This window comes from Branchiostoma lanceolatum, chromosome 7 (assembly GCF_035083965.1).
Source record: "Branchiostoma lanceolatum isolate klBraLanc5 chromosome 7, klBraLanc5.hap2, whole genome shotgun sequence".
Lineage (NCBI taxonomy): Eukaryota > Metazoa > Chordata > Leptocardii > Amphioxiformes > Branchiostomatidae > Branchiostoma > Branchiostoma lanceolatum.
In genome coordinates this window covers 16932158-16950287 of record NC_089728.1, presented here as the reverse complement: position 1 = coordinate 16950287, position 18130 = coordinate 16932158, and the positions used below count along the sequence as shown (strand labels likewise).

At 39.8% G+C, this 18130-nt stretch overlaps 2 protein-coding genes across 3 annotated transcripts in view; one reads left to right on the top strand and one right to left on the bottom strand.

The window, feature by feature from the left end:
• The window catches only part of LOC136437935 (NEDD8-activating enzyme E1 regulatory subunit-like), a 39678-nt gene extending 21660 nt beyond the window's left edge, over positions 1-18018 (bottom strand). The window contains exons 1-6 of the mRNA XM_066432525.1: positions 17934-18018; positions 17025-17128; positions 16529-16589; positions 15841-15871; positions 14970-15041; positions 14452-14531 (exon numbers count right to left, since the gene is read on the bottom strand). Of these exons, the coding sequence (XP_066288622.1) occupies positions 14452-14531; positions 14970-15041; positions 15841-15871; positions 16529-16589; positions 17025-17128; positions 17934-17995 (410 nt within the window). The 5' untranslated portion in view covers positions 17996-18018. The remainder of the gene's footprint in view (positions 1-14451; positions 14532-14969; positions 15042-15840; positions 15872-16528; positions 16590-17024; positions 17129-17933) is intronic.
• LOC136437934 (lactadherin-like) lies at positions 3031-13677 on the top strand. Of its 2 annotated transcripts, XM_066432524.1 has the most exons (8): positions 3031-3119; positions 4680-4867; positions 5763-5921; positions 6821-6959; positions 9232-9410; positions 10150-10311; positions 11170-11308; positions 12961-13677. In XM_066432524.1, the coding sequence occupies exons 2-8, from the start codon at positions 4706-4708 to the stop codon at positions 12966-12968; spliced, it is 948 nt and encodes a 315-aa protein (XP_066288621.1). In that variant the 5' UTR covers positions 3031-3119; positions 4680-4705; the 3' UTR covers positions 12969-13677. The 2 variants fall into 2 exon arrangements, with proteins under 2 accessions (XP_066288621.1, XP_066288620.1); XM_066432523.1 differs by lacking the exon at positions 12961-13677 and having other exon boundaries at positions 11170-11444.
• Positions 18019-18130: the final 112 nt, after the last annotated feature.

Sequence of the window (18130 nt, the reverse complement as noted above, 5' to 3'; positions counted from 1 at the left end):
AGAACTGATGGTAAGATTAAACTTTTCCCTTGGTGAGACAGCTTTATTTTGTACAGCACAGTCCCACAACTGTTGCTAGAATTCCCTCAATTTGTTTCCGTAAACCTTAACATACAAAAATTTAACCTGTCCCTCCCAAAAAATCCAATAAAAGTAGACAGTCCTCTGTACGATTTATATCGATCACAGAAAGGTTTTTTCCTAAATAAACCTTTAATGACAAAGAATTTAAAATGTCCCTTCATAAATTCCAATAAAAAACTAGACAGTCCTCTGCACGATTCATGTCAATCACAGAAACTTTAAGGTTCTTTGAAATTCCTAAATAAACCTTTAATGACAAAGAATTTTTAACCTGTCCCTCCAGTGAAATTTCAATAAAACTAGCATTCCTCTGTATGAGGCCACACCAATTTAATTTCTTGGTTAACAAATTTTTATTTTCCAAAAAAAAAAAAATTAGAAAAAAGAAAAATCATGAAAACAGAAGGCTGGCCAATGATTTTTTTTTCTAAATTTTTTTTTTTTTGAAAATAAAAATCTGTTAACCAAGAAATTAAATTGGTGTGGCCTGACTTATGTCCATCACAGCGAGGTTCTTTCCAAAATATATATACCTTAATGACAATGAAGCAAAGATGTTGACCTTAAAGTGCATGAGGTGTGCAAGGATGAGTCCGTCTAGTCTGCCAAGACCCCAGCATGATGTCTTAAGTGAAACTGGAACCAAAGTGCTTTGGAAAAAAGCCAGCCTGTTAGTAATCTTTGCTCAGCGGGCCTATAGGATGAGGATTGAAAAGTTAATCAAAGCGTAATGGAAAAAAAAACTTTGTCCCGGTCAATCCTTTTTGTTCTGTTATTTTTACTTAATCAGAAATTGGCATGATGCAACTACTGTAATTCTTGATTTGTTAACTGTAGTTTGATTTTAGCTGACTTAACGGTCAATAGTCAACAGCTAAAATGTCATCATCGCAAATATCACTAATATTTGAGACAGTAATGTGTGTTCCCACCGTTAAAATGAAGTGCCATGACCTAGCTATAGTACTCCGTTCTCCCCCAACCGCTAAAAAGTGATTTACAATAAATTATTATAATCATACTATTATCATACAATGTATATCTACCCATTAGGTTGGATGTCACGTCACCCAGTGAACATTTACTTATTGATAATCAATTCATTTGGTGAATTCTATAGCTCGACCAATGAATAAATCTAGTCTGTTCCTTGCATTTGTCCTTTAACCTTTAGCACACTAAGGTACTATAGCTAGTAGCTGGTTGGCACCAAATTTGCAATGGTTCTAGATTAGTCAGCGCAATGAAAGTTAAACACTGTCAGTTGTCACATAGTTTTGTTTTTCGCCAGAGAATTTTCAGCAATTTTCTGAACTAGCTGACAGAGGTTCTTTGGCATTTTTTCCTGTTACATGAAAGCAAAGATTTTTGAACAACAAATCTGTGAATTTGCTCAGAACCTACTGTCCAAAACCTATCTTAAGTTTACGGTATTTTGTACAACAATTCTTAGAGTGAAAGGTCTGGATCCCTTACTTGACTTACATGTACTTGACTTACATGTACTTGACTTACATGTAGCAATGTTTATCCTTTAATTTTGTTCTTCGCGTCCATCATATGTACTATACCTAACACAGGGGCGGAAGTCCAAATTCAAGGGTGTCCGGACATAGGGGTGTCCCTGCTAAGGAAAACTTTACTGTTTGAATAGTATGACGTCAGTCTTAAACAATGCAGCTATTCTCTACAACCTACGGGTTAAAAATGTAGATTGTAACATTTTTGTATCTAGCGCTGAAATACTGAAAGGGTTTTGTATTTATCAGGCTTATGGTGACAAGTTGCTTCCTCCCTAATCCCTACTAAACTATTGAACAGTACATAAAATAAGATAAAGTGAATACTGTAAAATTTAATACATTTAGGTCCGTGTGGTTTTTATTTCGCAATGAGGCAATAATGGAGTGTTCGCAGTGGTTTTAAGTTCATGGCAGCGTTATAGTTTAACATACTGCTACTGTATTGGACAAAAATTTTCGCGATGGTTTTAAGTTTATTGCTGGTTGCTGCGAAAACCATGAACATAAAACCACTGCAAACTTTTCTGCATTTACAGTACTCGATGGCAACCTGTGGTCCTTAGGTAGAGGAGGGCACCAATACAGGGTTGACTGTACATTGTATATCAAAGTATTAAGTTATTACAAATACTCAGGAAGTTACTAAGTCCAGCTTGTTGCAGCTGGGGTTCAACTAACCCTTAACATCTTAACACTGTACTGACATTCCTCCCGTGACATCTGATTTATACTGTATACATTCAAACTAGAGATGTTGACTTTGACTTAAATCTCATAAAGTTCATGCTTGCAGAAAAGTCCTCCAAATTATCAAACTCTTCATCTTATTTAGGGACTGTCATGGGTTACTAATAGGTACGGTTGTGGGGTTGTGTCGCGTGGCGTAACGGCAGGGTTTTCGGCCCAGAACCCAGCGGTTCCGGGTTCAAATCCCTCTGACGTTACAGATCTTGTGCCCTTGGGGAAAAGGCTCTTTACACGACTTTCCTCACTCCATCCAAATGTAAAAAAACAAGTATATTACCGGTATCACGATACCAGTAATAGCTGCCTGTGTCCCACGTGTATTGCACTGTTGCAATTCTAATAAAATCAAAATCAAACTATAGGTTAAAGAAGGGTAAGAGCACACACACCAAAAATGGTTAGAAATAAAGCCCCCTTCTGTTACTCATTGACAAGCAATTATGGTTTTGAAAAGTCACAACTTATGAAAATTACTAAAATTAGGGTTCCAAGGGACTGTCCCACAAGAAAAAAAAGCACGCAAAGTAAATTTTTTATACAAGCGAGAGGGCATTCAGGGGATTCAAATTTCAATGATTATGCTTTCTTTACCAGCCGGAGGAAAACTGTTTCAAGCATTCCATTTTGTAGACGTGATATTAACACATAGAATAACCTGACTGAGTGTACATTTGAGCAGGTTACATTTTGATTTCTGTGTTTTCACCGCTATCTGACAGATAGTTACCCACGACCATGGAGCAAGGGCGGGCTGTGCTGCAGCCAGTAAGTATGGAGCTTTCTTCTGTAAAATATTTCTACCTCGTTCATTCAGGGTGTTTCTTTAAAAATTTAATTAGACGGAGCAAGGGAGTGAATTCTATACTATTAGTATGGAAGAATCAATTGCTGAGTGAATGCTATATGCTGGATATTAAGCTGAAATCTGAATTCAACAAGGGGGCGCTGGGCTGAAACAAGAGGGCACAGCGCCCCTCTTTCCTGATTTAGATGAACCCCAGGCCTATACATGCATACATGGAGGCTCTGCCCTTGGTTTGTCTGCTTGTTTGCTTGTGTATCCATCATCTTATTTGAATACAGTATAGAGGGGCTGGTTTTCATATGCAAGGCAATAGGGACACTGACAGGAAGTTAGGTCATAGGTCCGAGAAAGATCCCAGAATAGGATATGCAGTAGAGCTGCTGCTTTCACATGCTAGGCACTGTCTGTCAGGAAGTTAGGTCATAGGTCCCAGGGGGTCCCAAAACATGATATCTCATTTCTCGTCAGGAATGACAGCTTTATGTGACAGTCTTATCATTACAGCCTCCGATGCAGACTCCTCCCGACTGTTTTCTTTTTCAAGTTTTTGTTTTTATAATTAAATTTTTTTCTAATTGCTGGCCGGGATTCCTGGCCCAAAAAAAAAAAAAATGTAATAGTAAAACTGGAACTTAGAAAATGAAAACAGCCGGAAGGAGTCTGCAACGGAGGCTAACAGCAACATGTAGTTTGAACCTCCCCCCCCCCTCACTCTAACCCATCTTGCCTTGTTTAGATTCCAGATTATTGTGACTTTTCTTAATGGTGTAAACTTAAGGCACTTAACCTCTTGCATTTAACAGTTTAGCAACAAGTACAATGGTATGTGTGGCATCTGAAATTAAGCACTGTTTACATGAAGCCTTCCCTTGCCCGTAATTCCTTATTTTTACCAGGGTTGACATGGTGTTTAACCGTGTGCTCACCCCATTTTCCACAACTGTTATAACAATATTGTCATCATATGTGCCTTAGGGGGGGTTCACATGAGTGCCTACAAGTAATATAAAGTACTAAGTATATATAAATTCCATATTGTTCCGTTTTTGTCTCAGGTTGAATTTGCGGCCAAAGAAGTAGTGTTTTTTTTTTCAGTTCGATAACCCGGAGGCTGCACTATGGTGGGTCAAAGTGAAAAACAACTTCTTCCTCGCAAACTTTACCTAAACCCCCAAAAATGTGAATTACAAAACTCGTACAGACTAGATGTACATGAACACACTCATGTGAATCCTACCTTTAAGTTAGTCATACTTGATTGTACAATGTACAATATATGTCTCCGTAAATACAATTTTTAGTCCCAATCTTCATGTACAGTTTGGCTGGTAGTTAGTCACAAAATGTAACTACACTTCTTTTGTACATTGGCATCTGAGTCATCTTAAATCTCCCAGCACCAATTTAGCGCACACAGGCCCCCATAGAGTGAGAGAGGTTACTATATACACTTAAAGTAATGACGTGACTCAATTTGCCCAAAGAAGACACTCGTCTGCCAATCATTCTGTACCCTACAGGGTGCGCGCAGGTCAAGCCGGTTGGCATGGAAACGGGGAAGGTCAAGGACAAGCAGCTCTTCGCCTGTTCGGAGTTTGGTCCGGAGTCCGGGCCCAGAAGGGGCCGCTTGAACATGCGGCGTAACATGCCCAAACATGGCGTGGGAGGCTGGAAGGCTCTTACTAACGACGATCAACAGTGGATTGAGGTCTGTTCAACATATTATATTCAGCTACATAACATTAAAAATAAAAATGTCATACAGAACCATCAACAGCTTCTCAAGTTATCTTGGCGACATACAAATACACATCCGCTGCAGTACCGATGGAAAATACCAGGGGAACCATTTTTGAACTTGACCTCCGTTCCCACTACATCTACACACCTACAAAAAATTATGAAGATCCATCAACGTTTCCGTCCCTTTTTTTGCCTACATACAAACACACAAAATGCAAAGTCCACTGCTGCAGTACTGTTGAAAAGTGAACCATTTTCGAACTTGACCTTCATTTGCACAACCACTACACACCTACCAAAAATCATAAAGATTTATCAAAGGTTTCTTGAGTTAATTGCTCTTGACATACATATAGACCCACCAAACAGCCAGGCTCAAACGAAAACATAATCTTCTCGGCGAAGATAATTACAGGCATCAGAATAGAAGAAAAATTGACACCCAATTAAGGCCAATCTAATTTCTTGTTTGAACTTCTTAATAAGAAGACTCTTTGTATATACAACCCAGTGTTTTATTCAACTGACATTTCGCTGACCATCTGTCACCTTCCTCAGGGCAATTCTGACTGGTTCACTTTGCACTGCATGTGCAGCTATAGGTGTCGCTGCTTACTAGTACAGATGCGGTCCCAGAAGTAAATAATTTACATAATATACAAGGGATAGTTAGTGCGGTGTTAACAATGCGGTCACTGAAATGTCCATTGCATTGTTGTGGTATACACTTGGTTGTGTACAAAAAGTCTTTTTGTTCAGTGACAACCTGATGAAACTATTGACGGATGGTTGAACTTCTTGTATTTCGCATTTAATTCTTAAAAAAAGACTAAACAAAGCTCCTGTTTCCCCACCCCCAGGTGGACCTTCTGTACGACCGACTGATCCTGGGGATCGTGACCCAGGGGAGGCAGGACCTGGGCAGGAGGGGTGGGGAGTGGGTCACGTCCTACACCATACAGTACAAGAAAAACCTTAGCCCTGTCTATCTGTACTACAGCACTGATGGAGGTCCAAAGGTAACTCTTCATTTACATGTAGCATTTCATCTTATTCTGGTGTAAGGCATCCAAAAGACGCCTGGATGCTCTGCTAGCTAATATCATGCTTCATACACACTGACAAGGTACACTTCAAGTCATATCCTAGTACCTACAGTACAAGAAAAAACTCAGTCCTGTCTATCTGTACTAAAGCACTGATGGAGGCCCAAAGGTGAGTTTTCATTAAGCTATTTCTCATTTTAGTGTAGGGTGTCCAAAAGACGCATGGACGCCCTGCCAGCTAATATTCTGCTTCATACACACTGACAAGGTACATGTACACTTCAAGCAAGTCACATCCTATATACCCTACAGTACAAGGAAAACCTCATTGACCTCTATCTGTACTTCAGCACTGATGGAGGCCCACAGGTTTGTCTTCATGCACACTCACAGATACCCTTAAGGAATTGTTAAGAAGTGTCTACTAGACAGAAGAACAGACCCATGACTTGTCTGTTACTCAGATATGAACCTTCTTCAAATATGTACTGTCATGTGTTTATGAACCAAGCTGCCAATAGCCTAGCCTTGCTCTAGATACACATGTAAGGAATATCATCATGACATATTGTTAGTTAATGTTACTGTAACTGTAATTCATAGTCATTATTTCTCAGGAATACAGCATCTCAGCTGAAATAGACATAAAAATGTCTACATGGAACATCACTTTGCCTGGGTTTACTCAATGTATTTTTGCGTCAACTCAGAGTTGGACTCAGCCGGAGTCGTTCTGTTTACACACAGAGGGCCACAAAGTGACTTGGAACACCCAAAGGAGTCTCAAAGTCTAGATCTGACTCCAGTGAAGTCGACTCAGAAAACGTGTACGCGTGTGTAAACCCAGCCATATTGTATATTGACTTTTGCAGGTGTTTCCGGGTAATTTTGACAAGAACACACCTGTGGAGAACCTCCTGCCTGAACCCCTGGAGGCCAGGTGGATCCGCATCAACCCTCGCACCTGGAACAACCACATCTCCATGAGGTTTGAACTACTGGAGTGTGGAGGTACTGCTTTGCCTCTTTGTACTGAGGTTTTTGTGTCCGTGTATAATAAGGCCATGATGTTGATTTAATGATATGGGTGACATCTTCCGGGGACCCCAAAACCGATGCAAGCGTGTGAGTAACAAATCAACAAATTTTGGCCAAACAAAAGTTGCATTGGCTTCAATATGATATCTACGTGGTCAGGAAAGATGAACAACACACAGAGTATGGTATACTGAAATATAAATTCTTTATTTTATTCTTTCAAAACTTTCTTGGCAAAATAAGGCATTCTACAACATTTAGTAATCTGTATCCTGAAATATCTTTTGCAATTTACACTTGTATTTTCTCCTTTTGCAGCTGCTTATTACAATTTACAGTACAGCCGAAAACTTTTTTTTTTTGAAACGCATGAAAATTGATGTCCGTGCGGATGTCACCCATATATTAATCAAATCAACATTAGAGTGACATTAGAATGACATGAATGGGACAGGAAGGTTACAAAGGTCGGACTTGCAAGAGTGACAGTAATAGAGTTAAGAGGTGGTAAAACTATGAAATGACAGACATTCCAGGTCATGGGGTCAATGGAAGAGACTACTAATTCATGTAAGCTATACACTTAATGTGCAATGTATATTCTGACAACAATGTTGAAATTACTAGCTGGATTTCAGCTTTACATTGCCCAAATGTATTGTTGAATCACTTCAGCCAAAAATATAAAACAAGAAAAAAGAAAATCACTAATTTTTTCAGGACTGAAACCGGAAACATTACATTTTTTTGGCTGGGCCTAAACATGACACTGGAACACAGTTCATTAACCCATAGCCCGAGTAGTTTGAAATGCTGAGCTCAGACCGAATCTGTCTGTTTCACATTATGGAATGATGGTGGCACAAAGCCAGTGTAACTATTACACTAGACTATAAAAATAAGTACATCTCTGTTGTTGGACTACATGTGCATGTACATTTGGCTCGCACTTTTAGTGTCGGAGTAGGAACTAGTCCTTCCAGGCCAGTGACACTGTTGGCAACAGTTGTTGGAACCTGTCCTAATACAACATTATATAACCTTGTTTCAAAGTCAAAGTCTGTGTCTGATCTTATTGTGCCTGAATCAATCCTATTCCATCAAGGATTGAAATAGATGTAACATAATCTACATGTACATGACTGTAGTCCTGTGACAGGCAAAATTGGCCCCTGCAGTTCCCAAAAAGGTGCTAGGGGTCCTCAAACCTACGCCACTTCTTCATGATCCCAACAAGAGCTATCTACCAGCTGTGAAAAATGATGACCATCATCATCATCATCATCAGTCGAAGTACTTACACACCGTCAGGGTTATACCATCCCTTATGGGTTGATATAATGATATACCCTTTTGTTGGCTGATACGCACCAGGTCTCCCATCCGGGTGAATGGTGTACAAATGTAAATCACCATATGACTGATACGAAATGGAGGTTCACCAAGCCTCCATCCGGGTGATATGATTATAAGTGAATCACCAACTCTAGACAGAAGGATTTGGACCATAGCATGTCTAGAACACGAGATATAAAAACAAGAAGTTCTGCTGCAGTACCATGTAAAAGTTGCCAGAGGGCCTATAATCTAATTCTAAATCAAATTTTCTTCATCCATCCATCGATTTCGGCCGTGTCGCTCACCTGACAAGCTCGCTACCGAAAAGTGTTGCAGTCCTTAGAACAGGACGTTAATTGTGCTTGTCTAAAAGAGCTAGGGGAATTTCCCTGGTACAATAATGTATGTAAACATGTAAAAACTGTACATAGCATCTCCCTTCTCTGTCACGACTAGAGCTGTGTACCTAAACAAATTTTAGGTACAGGTACAGGTACACGGGTTAAGGTACAGGTCCGGACCTGAACCTGTACCTAAACTACTTCTCCGAAAAATGCTAGATAAAAGCATGTTTGAACTGGTAAAAACATAATATTTGATTGTGCTAGCTATTATTTTTATGAAAACACAGATGAAAATTTGACTCCAGCCATGCAAATGTGTTCTCTGTGCTTTAGAGTAGCTTTAGAACACTGCCGCGGTAATTTGATAGTAATTTTATCTGTCAAAGTGGCCATCCCCTGATTCAGGTCCAGTACCGATACAGCAGGGTTAGGTATTTTGAACCTGTACCTAATTGATTGTACCCGGTACTGTATCGGTACAGTGTACCGGTACATAGCTCTAGTCACGACCAGTGGAGTGAGCTAAACTGGATCAAAATAATTATTTTTCGCTTTCCTGGCAGGATACTGCGTGCGGCTTGAACCGGTTGGTATGGAGGCACAGATCATCAAAACCAGCCAGTACAAGGCTTCCTCCATCTATAACGCGAGGAAGCGCCCGGGGCTCGCCTTCTACGGCTTTCTGAACAACCCCGACGGCGCCTGGTCTCCGCACACCATCCACAATGGGCACTACATGGAGGTATCTGTACAATGTACATGTCTAGCTGTCGTGCAGTATTTATTTATTTTTATTTTTTTATTCAAGTGATATACAGATGTAGTGGTGGCGCACTCAAGTTTACAAACTTATATCAACACCACCACTAAACATTATATAGTACACAGGACATAAAAGTGGATAAGAAATACAAAACTTGTAACAAACATGAATCCTGTCATGTTACCGATCTTGTGCCCTTGTGCACTTAACACAACGTTCCTCACTCCACCCAGGTGTAAAAAGTACCTGACTTTGGTTGGGGAGGTAAGAGAAGGAGAGTGATGGGCTCCGCCTTCCCATACCGTGCCCTAGACACAGAGGATAACAACACACTACCCCTACGGTCTCAAAAAAACTAGCAGACTGTCAAAAGTCAAAGTTCCTTCCCACACCGATGGTGCATAGGTCAGCGCCCATCTCTGTTTCAGTAGCCCTTGGGCCACACAACTTTGTGCAATCGCTACAGTAGGGGATTAATCCACTGGTTAGTGGTGTGTGTTTAACTTCCAATACTCTGTCTCAAATGCTGAGTGCTAAAAGCAGAGAAAGCAGTATGTACCGCTTTTAAAGTCTTTGATATGACCCGGCCGGGAATCAAACTCACGACCTTCTGTATGCAAGGAGAACCCACTAGGCCATTGCACCGGTGTGATCAGACTACCTGTACCTTTACCTTTATCTTTTTCTACTGGCTTGTACCCATGGCTCTTGCTTACAGATTGATCTGGGCGAGGACAAGTTGATCGGGGGTATCGTGACCCAGGGTCGACCTGGGAAGGGTTTCCTGACGGAGGAGTGGGTCACGTCCTACAACATACAGTACAGGAACAACTCCTGCAACGCTGTGGACTATCTCAGAGATGGCAAGGGCAACCCTCAGGTATGCAGGGCTCAAAATTCAATTTTAGAAATATGCACAGGTGCACCTAACTTAAAAATTTAGCTGCACAGAAAGAATTTCGGGTGCACAACATAAAATGAAGCTGACATAGAATGTCTGCAAAACACAATTATAGCCCTATTGCCATAATCTAAGACGTTGAATCTGCCTATTTGTAATTCTATAAGTAACTCACTTCAAAAGTTCAAGCAAGTACATGATTATTGTTACAGTACAATGTAACTGGTACTGTGGTACATCAAAGTACAATTTTGAAGGCATCCTTTCTTTTCTGATACTTAACTTTGAAGAATATTCCATGTTTCTTAGTGTACAATTATATAGTACATCAGATTCAAACCTATTGCATTCAAAATATCTAGGTGCATTGGTGCACCCACAGTCAAAAAACATGTGCAGAGCTCCAATTTTGACTTAAGGTGAACATGCACCCAGTATTTAGAGCCCTGAGTATAGGAAGGGGGGAAGGCAAGTGGGCATGCAATTTGCATGCAGTCTGGAATAGTTCAAATGTCTGGAACTCACAATATTGTCTACCATTTAAAAAGACATTACAATACACAAAATCCCCATCAAAACTTAGATACTAATCTGATCCAAAAAAATGGAACCAGAAATTAGGATGAATAGTCCAGAGTATTCCAAACCCAGCGCTAACCTTGGTTGGAGATCTAGAGTGGTCGGGAGCAAAAGTGTAGGACAGTCCTGAACTTCTGATCATGACCTGGGGCTTAAAACTTTAAAAAAGACTATGGCATACAACGGTAGGCATAGATGACTGTGGAAGAATTAAATGATATCAATTATCGTGTTCTTTTGTTTATGCTACCTTCCTAGATATTTGGAGGCAACTTTGACAAGGTGACTGCAGTGAAGCACATCTTCGCCCAGCCCTTCCGGGCTCGCTACGTGCGCGTTCGTCCCCGCAGCTGGCACAACTACATCAGCCTGCGTATGGAACTGTTGGAGTGTGCAGGTGGGCTGGTCAGGCCCTAGTACGTACGGCAGGCAAGGACCCATCCCAGCTCCACTCACGTCACCTCATCTTTAACACTGACTTCTCACTGAAGCCCCGGTTACACATACAGTAATTCTTGTTTTTTTTTACTGTAACTTCATGTTCACTATTTTCACGGTCACCTCTGTACCATGAACTTATCATCACCGTGAAAAAACCCATTGTTATTATGATTCCCTCATACATCCGTACTTCCGGACATCCGTACAAATGTCCACTTTCTTTACACCATGACTTTTTGTTACCGTGAAAATTAAGTGAATTACAGTAGCCAAACATGGCTCCCGACCACTAACCAACCAAGGTTGGCGGTAGGTCGCGAGCAGTCTTACTAGATTTAGAATCTAAGAGTCAAATTTGACTCCTGACCAAAGACTAACTTACTTACTCCCAACCACCCATTCTAGACCTACCTTTCACAGCCAAATGTTGACAATTTCAAAACATTCGGCTGGCGCAGCCGAACTCCAGCCAACCATGCCGAACACTGACCTACTAGTACATATTTCCCGAACTACTCCCAGCCATGGTTGGTCGAAGGTCGGGGGGCCGTGTTTGGCCAAGTGTAACCGGGGCTTGACGTAACTACATTGGGCTAACATGTCATTATATTTACTCAGCTTTGCTGACAATGTTGTTTTTATTGCTACTACATCATAAATGCAGGAGATAGAGTCGCAGTGAATATATAAAGCCTCATACGTTGATACCCAGCTACTGAAACAGCTGTATTGGGTAAGAAACTTTCAAACCTAACAACTTATACCTGGACATTTTTCAAAGCTATCATATAGTCTTGTCTACCACAATCTTCTACAATATAGCAAGTTACTTCTGTGAAGGCGCTTGATAAGAATAAATACACCTACTTAAAGCTCAAATTACTTAACAATGACAGAAATGAAGGTTAGACATCCAGGTAATAAGATACGCCAAAAATAATTACTCAAGCAACTAAGATTTTCAAAATCTTATCCAGTTGCTTGAGTAATTATTTTTGAATGACAGAAATTGCTGATGTAATGCAAGTGGAATTTCTCCATCTCACAATAGATGAATTTGAACCACCCAAACTGGTTTCGTCATATATAGGGGGGATTTTGCTCACAAACTGTCAATGTCATTGCGCACATCCATAAAGAATGGAACCCGTTTGAACGACATTCCCTGAAACATGACCGGTGTTACAGAGCCCGGTGTCTCACAGGTATATATATCCGATTCCCGCGGGGGGCCTGGTGCCCGCACACATCAAACGCCATCAAACGTTTCCGGATATCAATATCGATATACAATGCCGGTGGCTGTTCCCCTTAAGCTTCCTCACTTGTGTAAAAATACCAAGAAAAAAGGCTAATTTTGTACTTATTTGTCGTGAATAAGTCAGATTGTAATCGAACACCTGACCCCTCCCAGTTCTATTCCGCCGTGCGCGATGACATACACAGTTTGTGAGCAAATCCCCCCCCCTATGACGAAGCCAGTTTGTATGATTCCAATTCGTCTAATTCTCTAAATAGGGACCTTTCATCATGTAAGGTATCCGGACACTATTACGCTCCCTCAGAAAAAGCGCAGTGTTATAACAACTTCCTGATGTTTTGTTTCAGATGTATAATCTGCAGGGGTTTGACAGACAGAGAAGGATATAAATACCAGATTCTCTCTGTGAACTTGTCATTTAGTAACCCAGCTAGTCACTATTACAGTATTAGTAAACAATGCACTACATTATACAGTTGAATATTAGCCTTGCTCCTGAAGCTTCGCCAAAAATACTAGTTTTTTTATGGTACATTCCAACATGTTTTAGCTTTGATGACAAACATATTCTTATAAGTGAAAAAAATGTGTTCTTGATATTACACACTATGACATGTAACAAGACGTAATTTTGAATTTTTAGGTACAATTATGTTAACATAGATTTATGCTTCATCTGTTTAGTTTTCCTGTGTTTGTGAATGATAAAGTAGATAGTAATACTAAATGCATTATACCAGAAAACTGATTCTGAATCAGTTGTGGTTGTAGATTTCTCCCTAAGAAAAATGGAAACCTAGCAGAATATGAGTAGGTACAGACACATGTACATACAATGTAGTACAGTCATCTGTATCTCCGTGGCATATAATGTCATACAGAAGCAACGCCCCCTAGCAGAAAGGATGGTAAAGGCAACTGTTTGGTTATGACACTTTATAAGATCTTGCTGAGTGACCTGTATTACCAAGAGTGACCTGTAGTACCAGTAATAATTGTTTCCTTGACTTTTGATTGACATTATAAACATTTTATGTTGAATAAACATACACCGTCTGAAATTGTTGGCTGAAATTTCTGAAAGTCCTTGCTACTAAATGTACCTAGTACTTTCCTATTGTTGAATTTTTAATGTGTATTTGTTGCCATCAAAGAAATAGATATAAATTCATATAATTGTCATAAGGTAATGAAATGCTGTCTTCTCTCACCTCATTGTCAAGATTCTCACATGTTTGTCATGATCATATGTTTCAAACTTCAGAAAATATATTTTTAAGAATTGATATCTCAAAAAGAGTCACAATACTTCAACCCTTCCATTTCAGCAGAATTTGTTTTGAACTCGAGAAGCAACAAATCAAATTGATGTGGCTAGTGCTGCGTACCGGTGCGTGTACCGGTACTGTACCGTAAAAAGTGATTTGGTACAGGTCCAAAATACCGGATCATGAAGTACCGGTACTGTACCGATATAAATTTACACCAACATAATGCTTTTTTTGGACTGATTTCCTAACCTAATTTAACCTCATGCAACACCAAATGTGACCAAAGTGATACCTTGGAACAGAGTAACTAGCTTGCAACAGATCATTCAGGTAGGTCGGAAGTTTTGATAGCAAGGCCCAGGGAGTTTGGGGGTAACCTAGTGTTCTTTGAATAAAGATACTGACAAGTTGAAAACGGTTTATGTTTTTGTCATTGAAGAAGTTCAGGAAATCACATGTTAATTTTTCAAATTGTTCAGGTACCTGTACCTGATGGTACGTTTAGGTACGCAGCACTAGATGTGGCCTATAATTGTACATAAGCTATACAAAGATAAAGTGACCCACCTCTCTGGCATCTGGGCTGCAATAACACAGCTGAAGGAACGGAAGAACTCCGGGTTGGCTTCCAACAGGTGCTCTGGGTTCTTGGGTACAACAATCAGAGTAAAGGCGTTAGTCAGGCTTTTAGCTAGGATTCATAGAGGGATAGAGCAGACTTTCCCAATGGACTCTATGGATTAACAATTACCCAGGAGCTTGCATGTCAATTTTCATGCTGTCCCAGTGTCTGGTTACCATGAGGGAAAAACAACTAACAGTGGCAGTGGCAAGTGTACATGTATATAATTACCAGGGGTAAAGGGTGTCCTCTGGGTGTTCCCTGCAAAAGGAGGGCATCTAATTTCTTTGTTTTCTTAGTGTAGGGCACCCAGAAGACACCCTGACGCCCTGCTAGCTAATAGCCTGGTGTCAGTATCAAATCAACAAAACCTTAAGTGTCTCAAGATTTGATAACATTGAGCTTCTTTAAACATTACCTTTAAGTAACTTAAGACAACAGAGATCCTTAAGAATTTACTAACCTCATCAATAAAGTCCCCACGCACATCTGAGTTCAGCTCCAACAGACACTCCGTAGCCATTTCTGCACGAGACTGGAAGGAAGAACAAAGTCTTGAGCCAATAATCACATTATTGAGTAATTAATATAGCTTCTTTATTCCCATCTGTTAAAGGCTTCAGTATAGTACTGTCATATGTAGATTGTAGATTAGAGGTACAAGTAGTTTACTATATAGCATCAGCTGAAGAGGAGGACTAGCCAATACACTGTATTTGGTGAGTCTATTTCTACATTGTAGTTGGGCAATAGTTTAACTGTTTCCATATAATGTCATAAACATACCCAGGGCTCGAAATAGTGGGTGCATGTGCACCTGCGTGCACCCAAAATTGGAGCTGTGCACCAAATTTAGACTGTGGGTGCACCAGTGCACCTAGAAATTTTAGTAGGCTATAGGGTAAAGGTACTATGATTGTACACTGGTAAACACTTTCTTGAAATTCGAGTATCTGAAAAAGTAACATAACCTTTGTTGTACTTTGTTTGATGCATTACTTGTTTGTAATTTTGAAGTTAGCTATAGAATTAAAGATTGAAGTTCTTGAGAGCGTTAACTTAGATATATTTTGCTGACATTCAGCTTTATTCTATGTGGTGCACCCAAAATTCTCTCTGTGCACCTAATTATTTTGGTTGGGTGCACCGGTGCACCTATTTCCAAAAATAAATTTCAAGCCCTGATACCAAAACAGATGAACTTTCGTGCTAATCACTTGCTAAGTTGCAAGTTGTAGTTTTTCAAATCCTAAACACGATGCCACCTTGCAGATTAATTCTAAACTGCAGTATACCTTCACTACAAAGCAAGGAAGTCATATTTTCAATCTCACCTTTCCAATGCTGTCCCTCTCAAGGAAGAAGCTGTCACATTGATCAAAAGAAAATAAAATATTTTAGACATATTGATAGAATGCTTCATTAAAATTCACATGATAGCTCATCGACCAATGTAACACTTCTGACAATTACATGATTAGCATTACCAGGTTGGTAAGTCATAATTAGGTTCTCAATACATTTAGTATCAAGGAAGGTACTAGTACTAGTAGTAGCTGAGGTAACAAGAACATCGCATTCACTAGGTAAACACCATTTAGGTTGTGTGTCAAAGCACCTTATTTTCCTACTGACAGTAATACAGTAGTAAGAGTTACAAATTACTTACAATGTGTAGTTTTGTATATATGTACATATGTATACCAGGGGTTCATCTAAAGAGGGGAACACCCTCATGCCTTTACCCTGGGGAGCAGATTCTGTGACAAGCATACAATTCTGATTGACCAGGGATGCTACTTGGTCACATGTGACCACAGTCTTTAACTGTGACCTGTGACAGCAATTTTTCCCCTCAGGAATCAAAAAAATGCTCCTGTGATTTTAACTTAAAAGTCTTTAAACCAACCCCCCCCCCCTTCCGCACGATCCCCCGCTTGGTCGCACTGCTACCTCGCACTGCTCCCGTAGGCTTTGCAATTTTTTTAAAGAAAAACCCCTGGTACACAAATTTTAACCTACTTGTTGCCCACATCCTCCCCAGTGACTTTGCCACCATCAATGATGGTAAACCAGCCGATACCTGAAAGAGACAGGAAGTTTGCAAGACAATTGTATCTCGTTCTAGCCAATCATCACTAGTATAGTTCTGTAATCATCAAATATCTTCATTAATGATGACTTCTACATTGGTTGAAAATAAAATGAAACAATACACAATGCATAACAAACAATATCTGCCACAAAAAAATCACGACCACAGCATGTCAAGATTATAACACAAGATATCAAAACAGGAGGTCCTGCTGCAGTACCTTAACAAGTTGCTAGGGGGACCAAAATCTAATCATTTTGAGGTCTCAATAATTCTCATACGGACATACTAAATATCAAGACAATCCACCCAGGCATACTCAAGTTATTGTGTTCACAAACACACACACACACACACACACACACACACACACACATATTCTCAACACTTTGAACCTTGAAATAGTTCTATAGAGCCACATACCTGGCAAGATGAGGTTCTTGAGTGTCTCAGTGCCCGTGGCTGTTACATTCACCAGACACACTCGGGACGCCTCCAGCGCTGCCTGTCCATGGTCTCCCCACAGCCTACATGATACAGTATGTAAAAAAGGTAAATAAACTGGAAGATAACATGTTTGCAAGCAAATACATAATGTTTACCTTCAAGTAACTAAAGTTCACATAATGTTTAGCCTAATGATATTAGGCTAAACATTATGTGAACTTTAGTTACTTATAATGTTTAGCCTAACAAACTACTACTCTGCTTAACATCAGTATCAAACACATTCATATGCTATGGTGACCAGCCCCTCCAGCTCTGTACTGCCACTTGCTACATAATGTAATCAAACACCAACGGGTGCCTGCTACTTTACAAGTAAGGATAAAGACTTAGCGTATGGTCCAGGTCATTGACCTCATTTGTTTGAAATTGAAGAAGAAGGAGAGGAAGAAGAAACATAGCAAACAATATGTTTCTCTTCCGATGAAGGTACTATAGCATACATCTGCAAACAAGATATATAAAAGCAGCTGCAGTACTTGAGAGAGCCACTAGGGATCCCCCCCATCTAATCATTTGCTTGCTACGTAAATTCAATATCATGACAATCCATGCATGGCTGATTTTGATTTGAGAGAATATGAAGTATCTGTCAATGGCATTATGACAGTGAAAAGACTGTGATTTCTACCGATAGAACATTTTGCAAGGGCCTACAAAAAAAATTATATCATACAGTTTTGCAGCCAAACGTTTTGCAACTCAGCAACAACTTAGACTAGTTAGAGAGCCCAGCGTCGTTGCAACAACATTTCACAACTTTTCTTAAAGATGACAGTTACACACCTGGTCATTAAAAAGTACAAGGTTTCTTCAAATACATACCTTAATTGACGATCGTATTTCTTTTCCTTGTCCATGGTTTTTCCAGCACCGGTGGCAGCCATGTTTCTAGTTTGGTAGTAGTAACAATAGCGCGGGATTCGCTAATCAAAACATAATCTTAACTCTATCCAATCAAGTACGTAAATGTTTTTTATTATCAAACGTAAAATAAATGATTAGAATTGTTGTATTGTTAT

Bases quoted from the DNA above. Each gene is read 5' to 3' on its own strand.
- LOC136437934 (XM_066432523.1), top strand. From the start codon at position 4,706: ATGGAAACGGGGAAGGTCAAGGACAAGCAGCTCTTCGCCTGTTCGGAG. The intron at 4,868-5,762 runs GTCTGTTCAACA...CCCCACCCCCAG, and splicing joins ACGATCAACAGTGGATTGAG to GTGGACCTTCTGTACGACCG. The intron at 10,312-11,169 runs GTATGCAGGGCT...CTACCTTCCTAG, and splicing joins ATGGCAAGGGCAACCCTCAG to ATATTTGGAGGCAACTTTGA.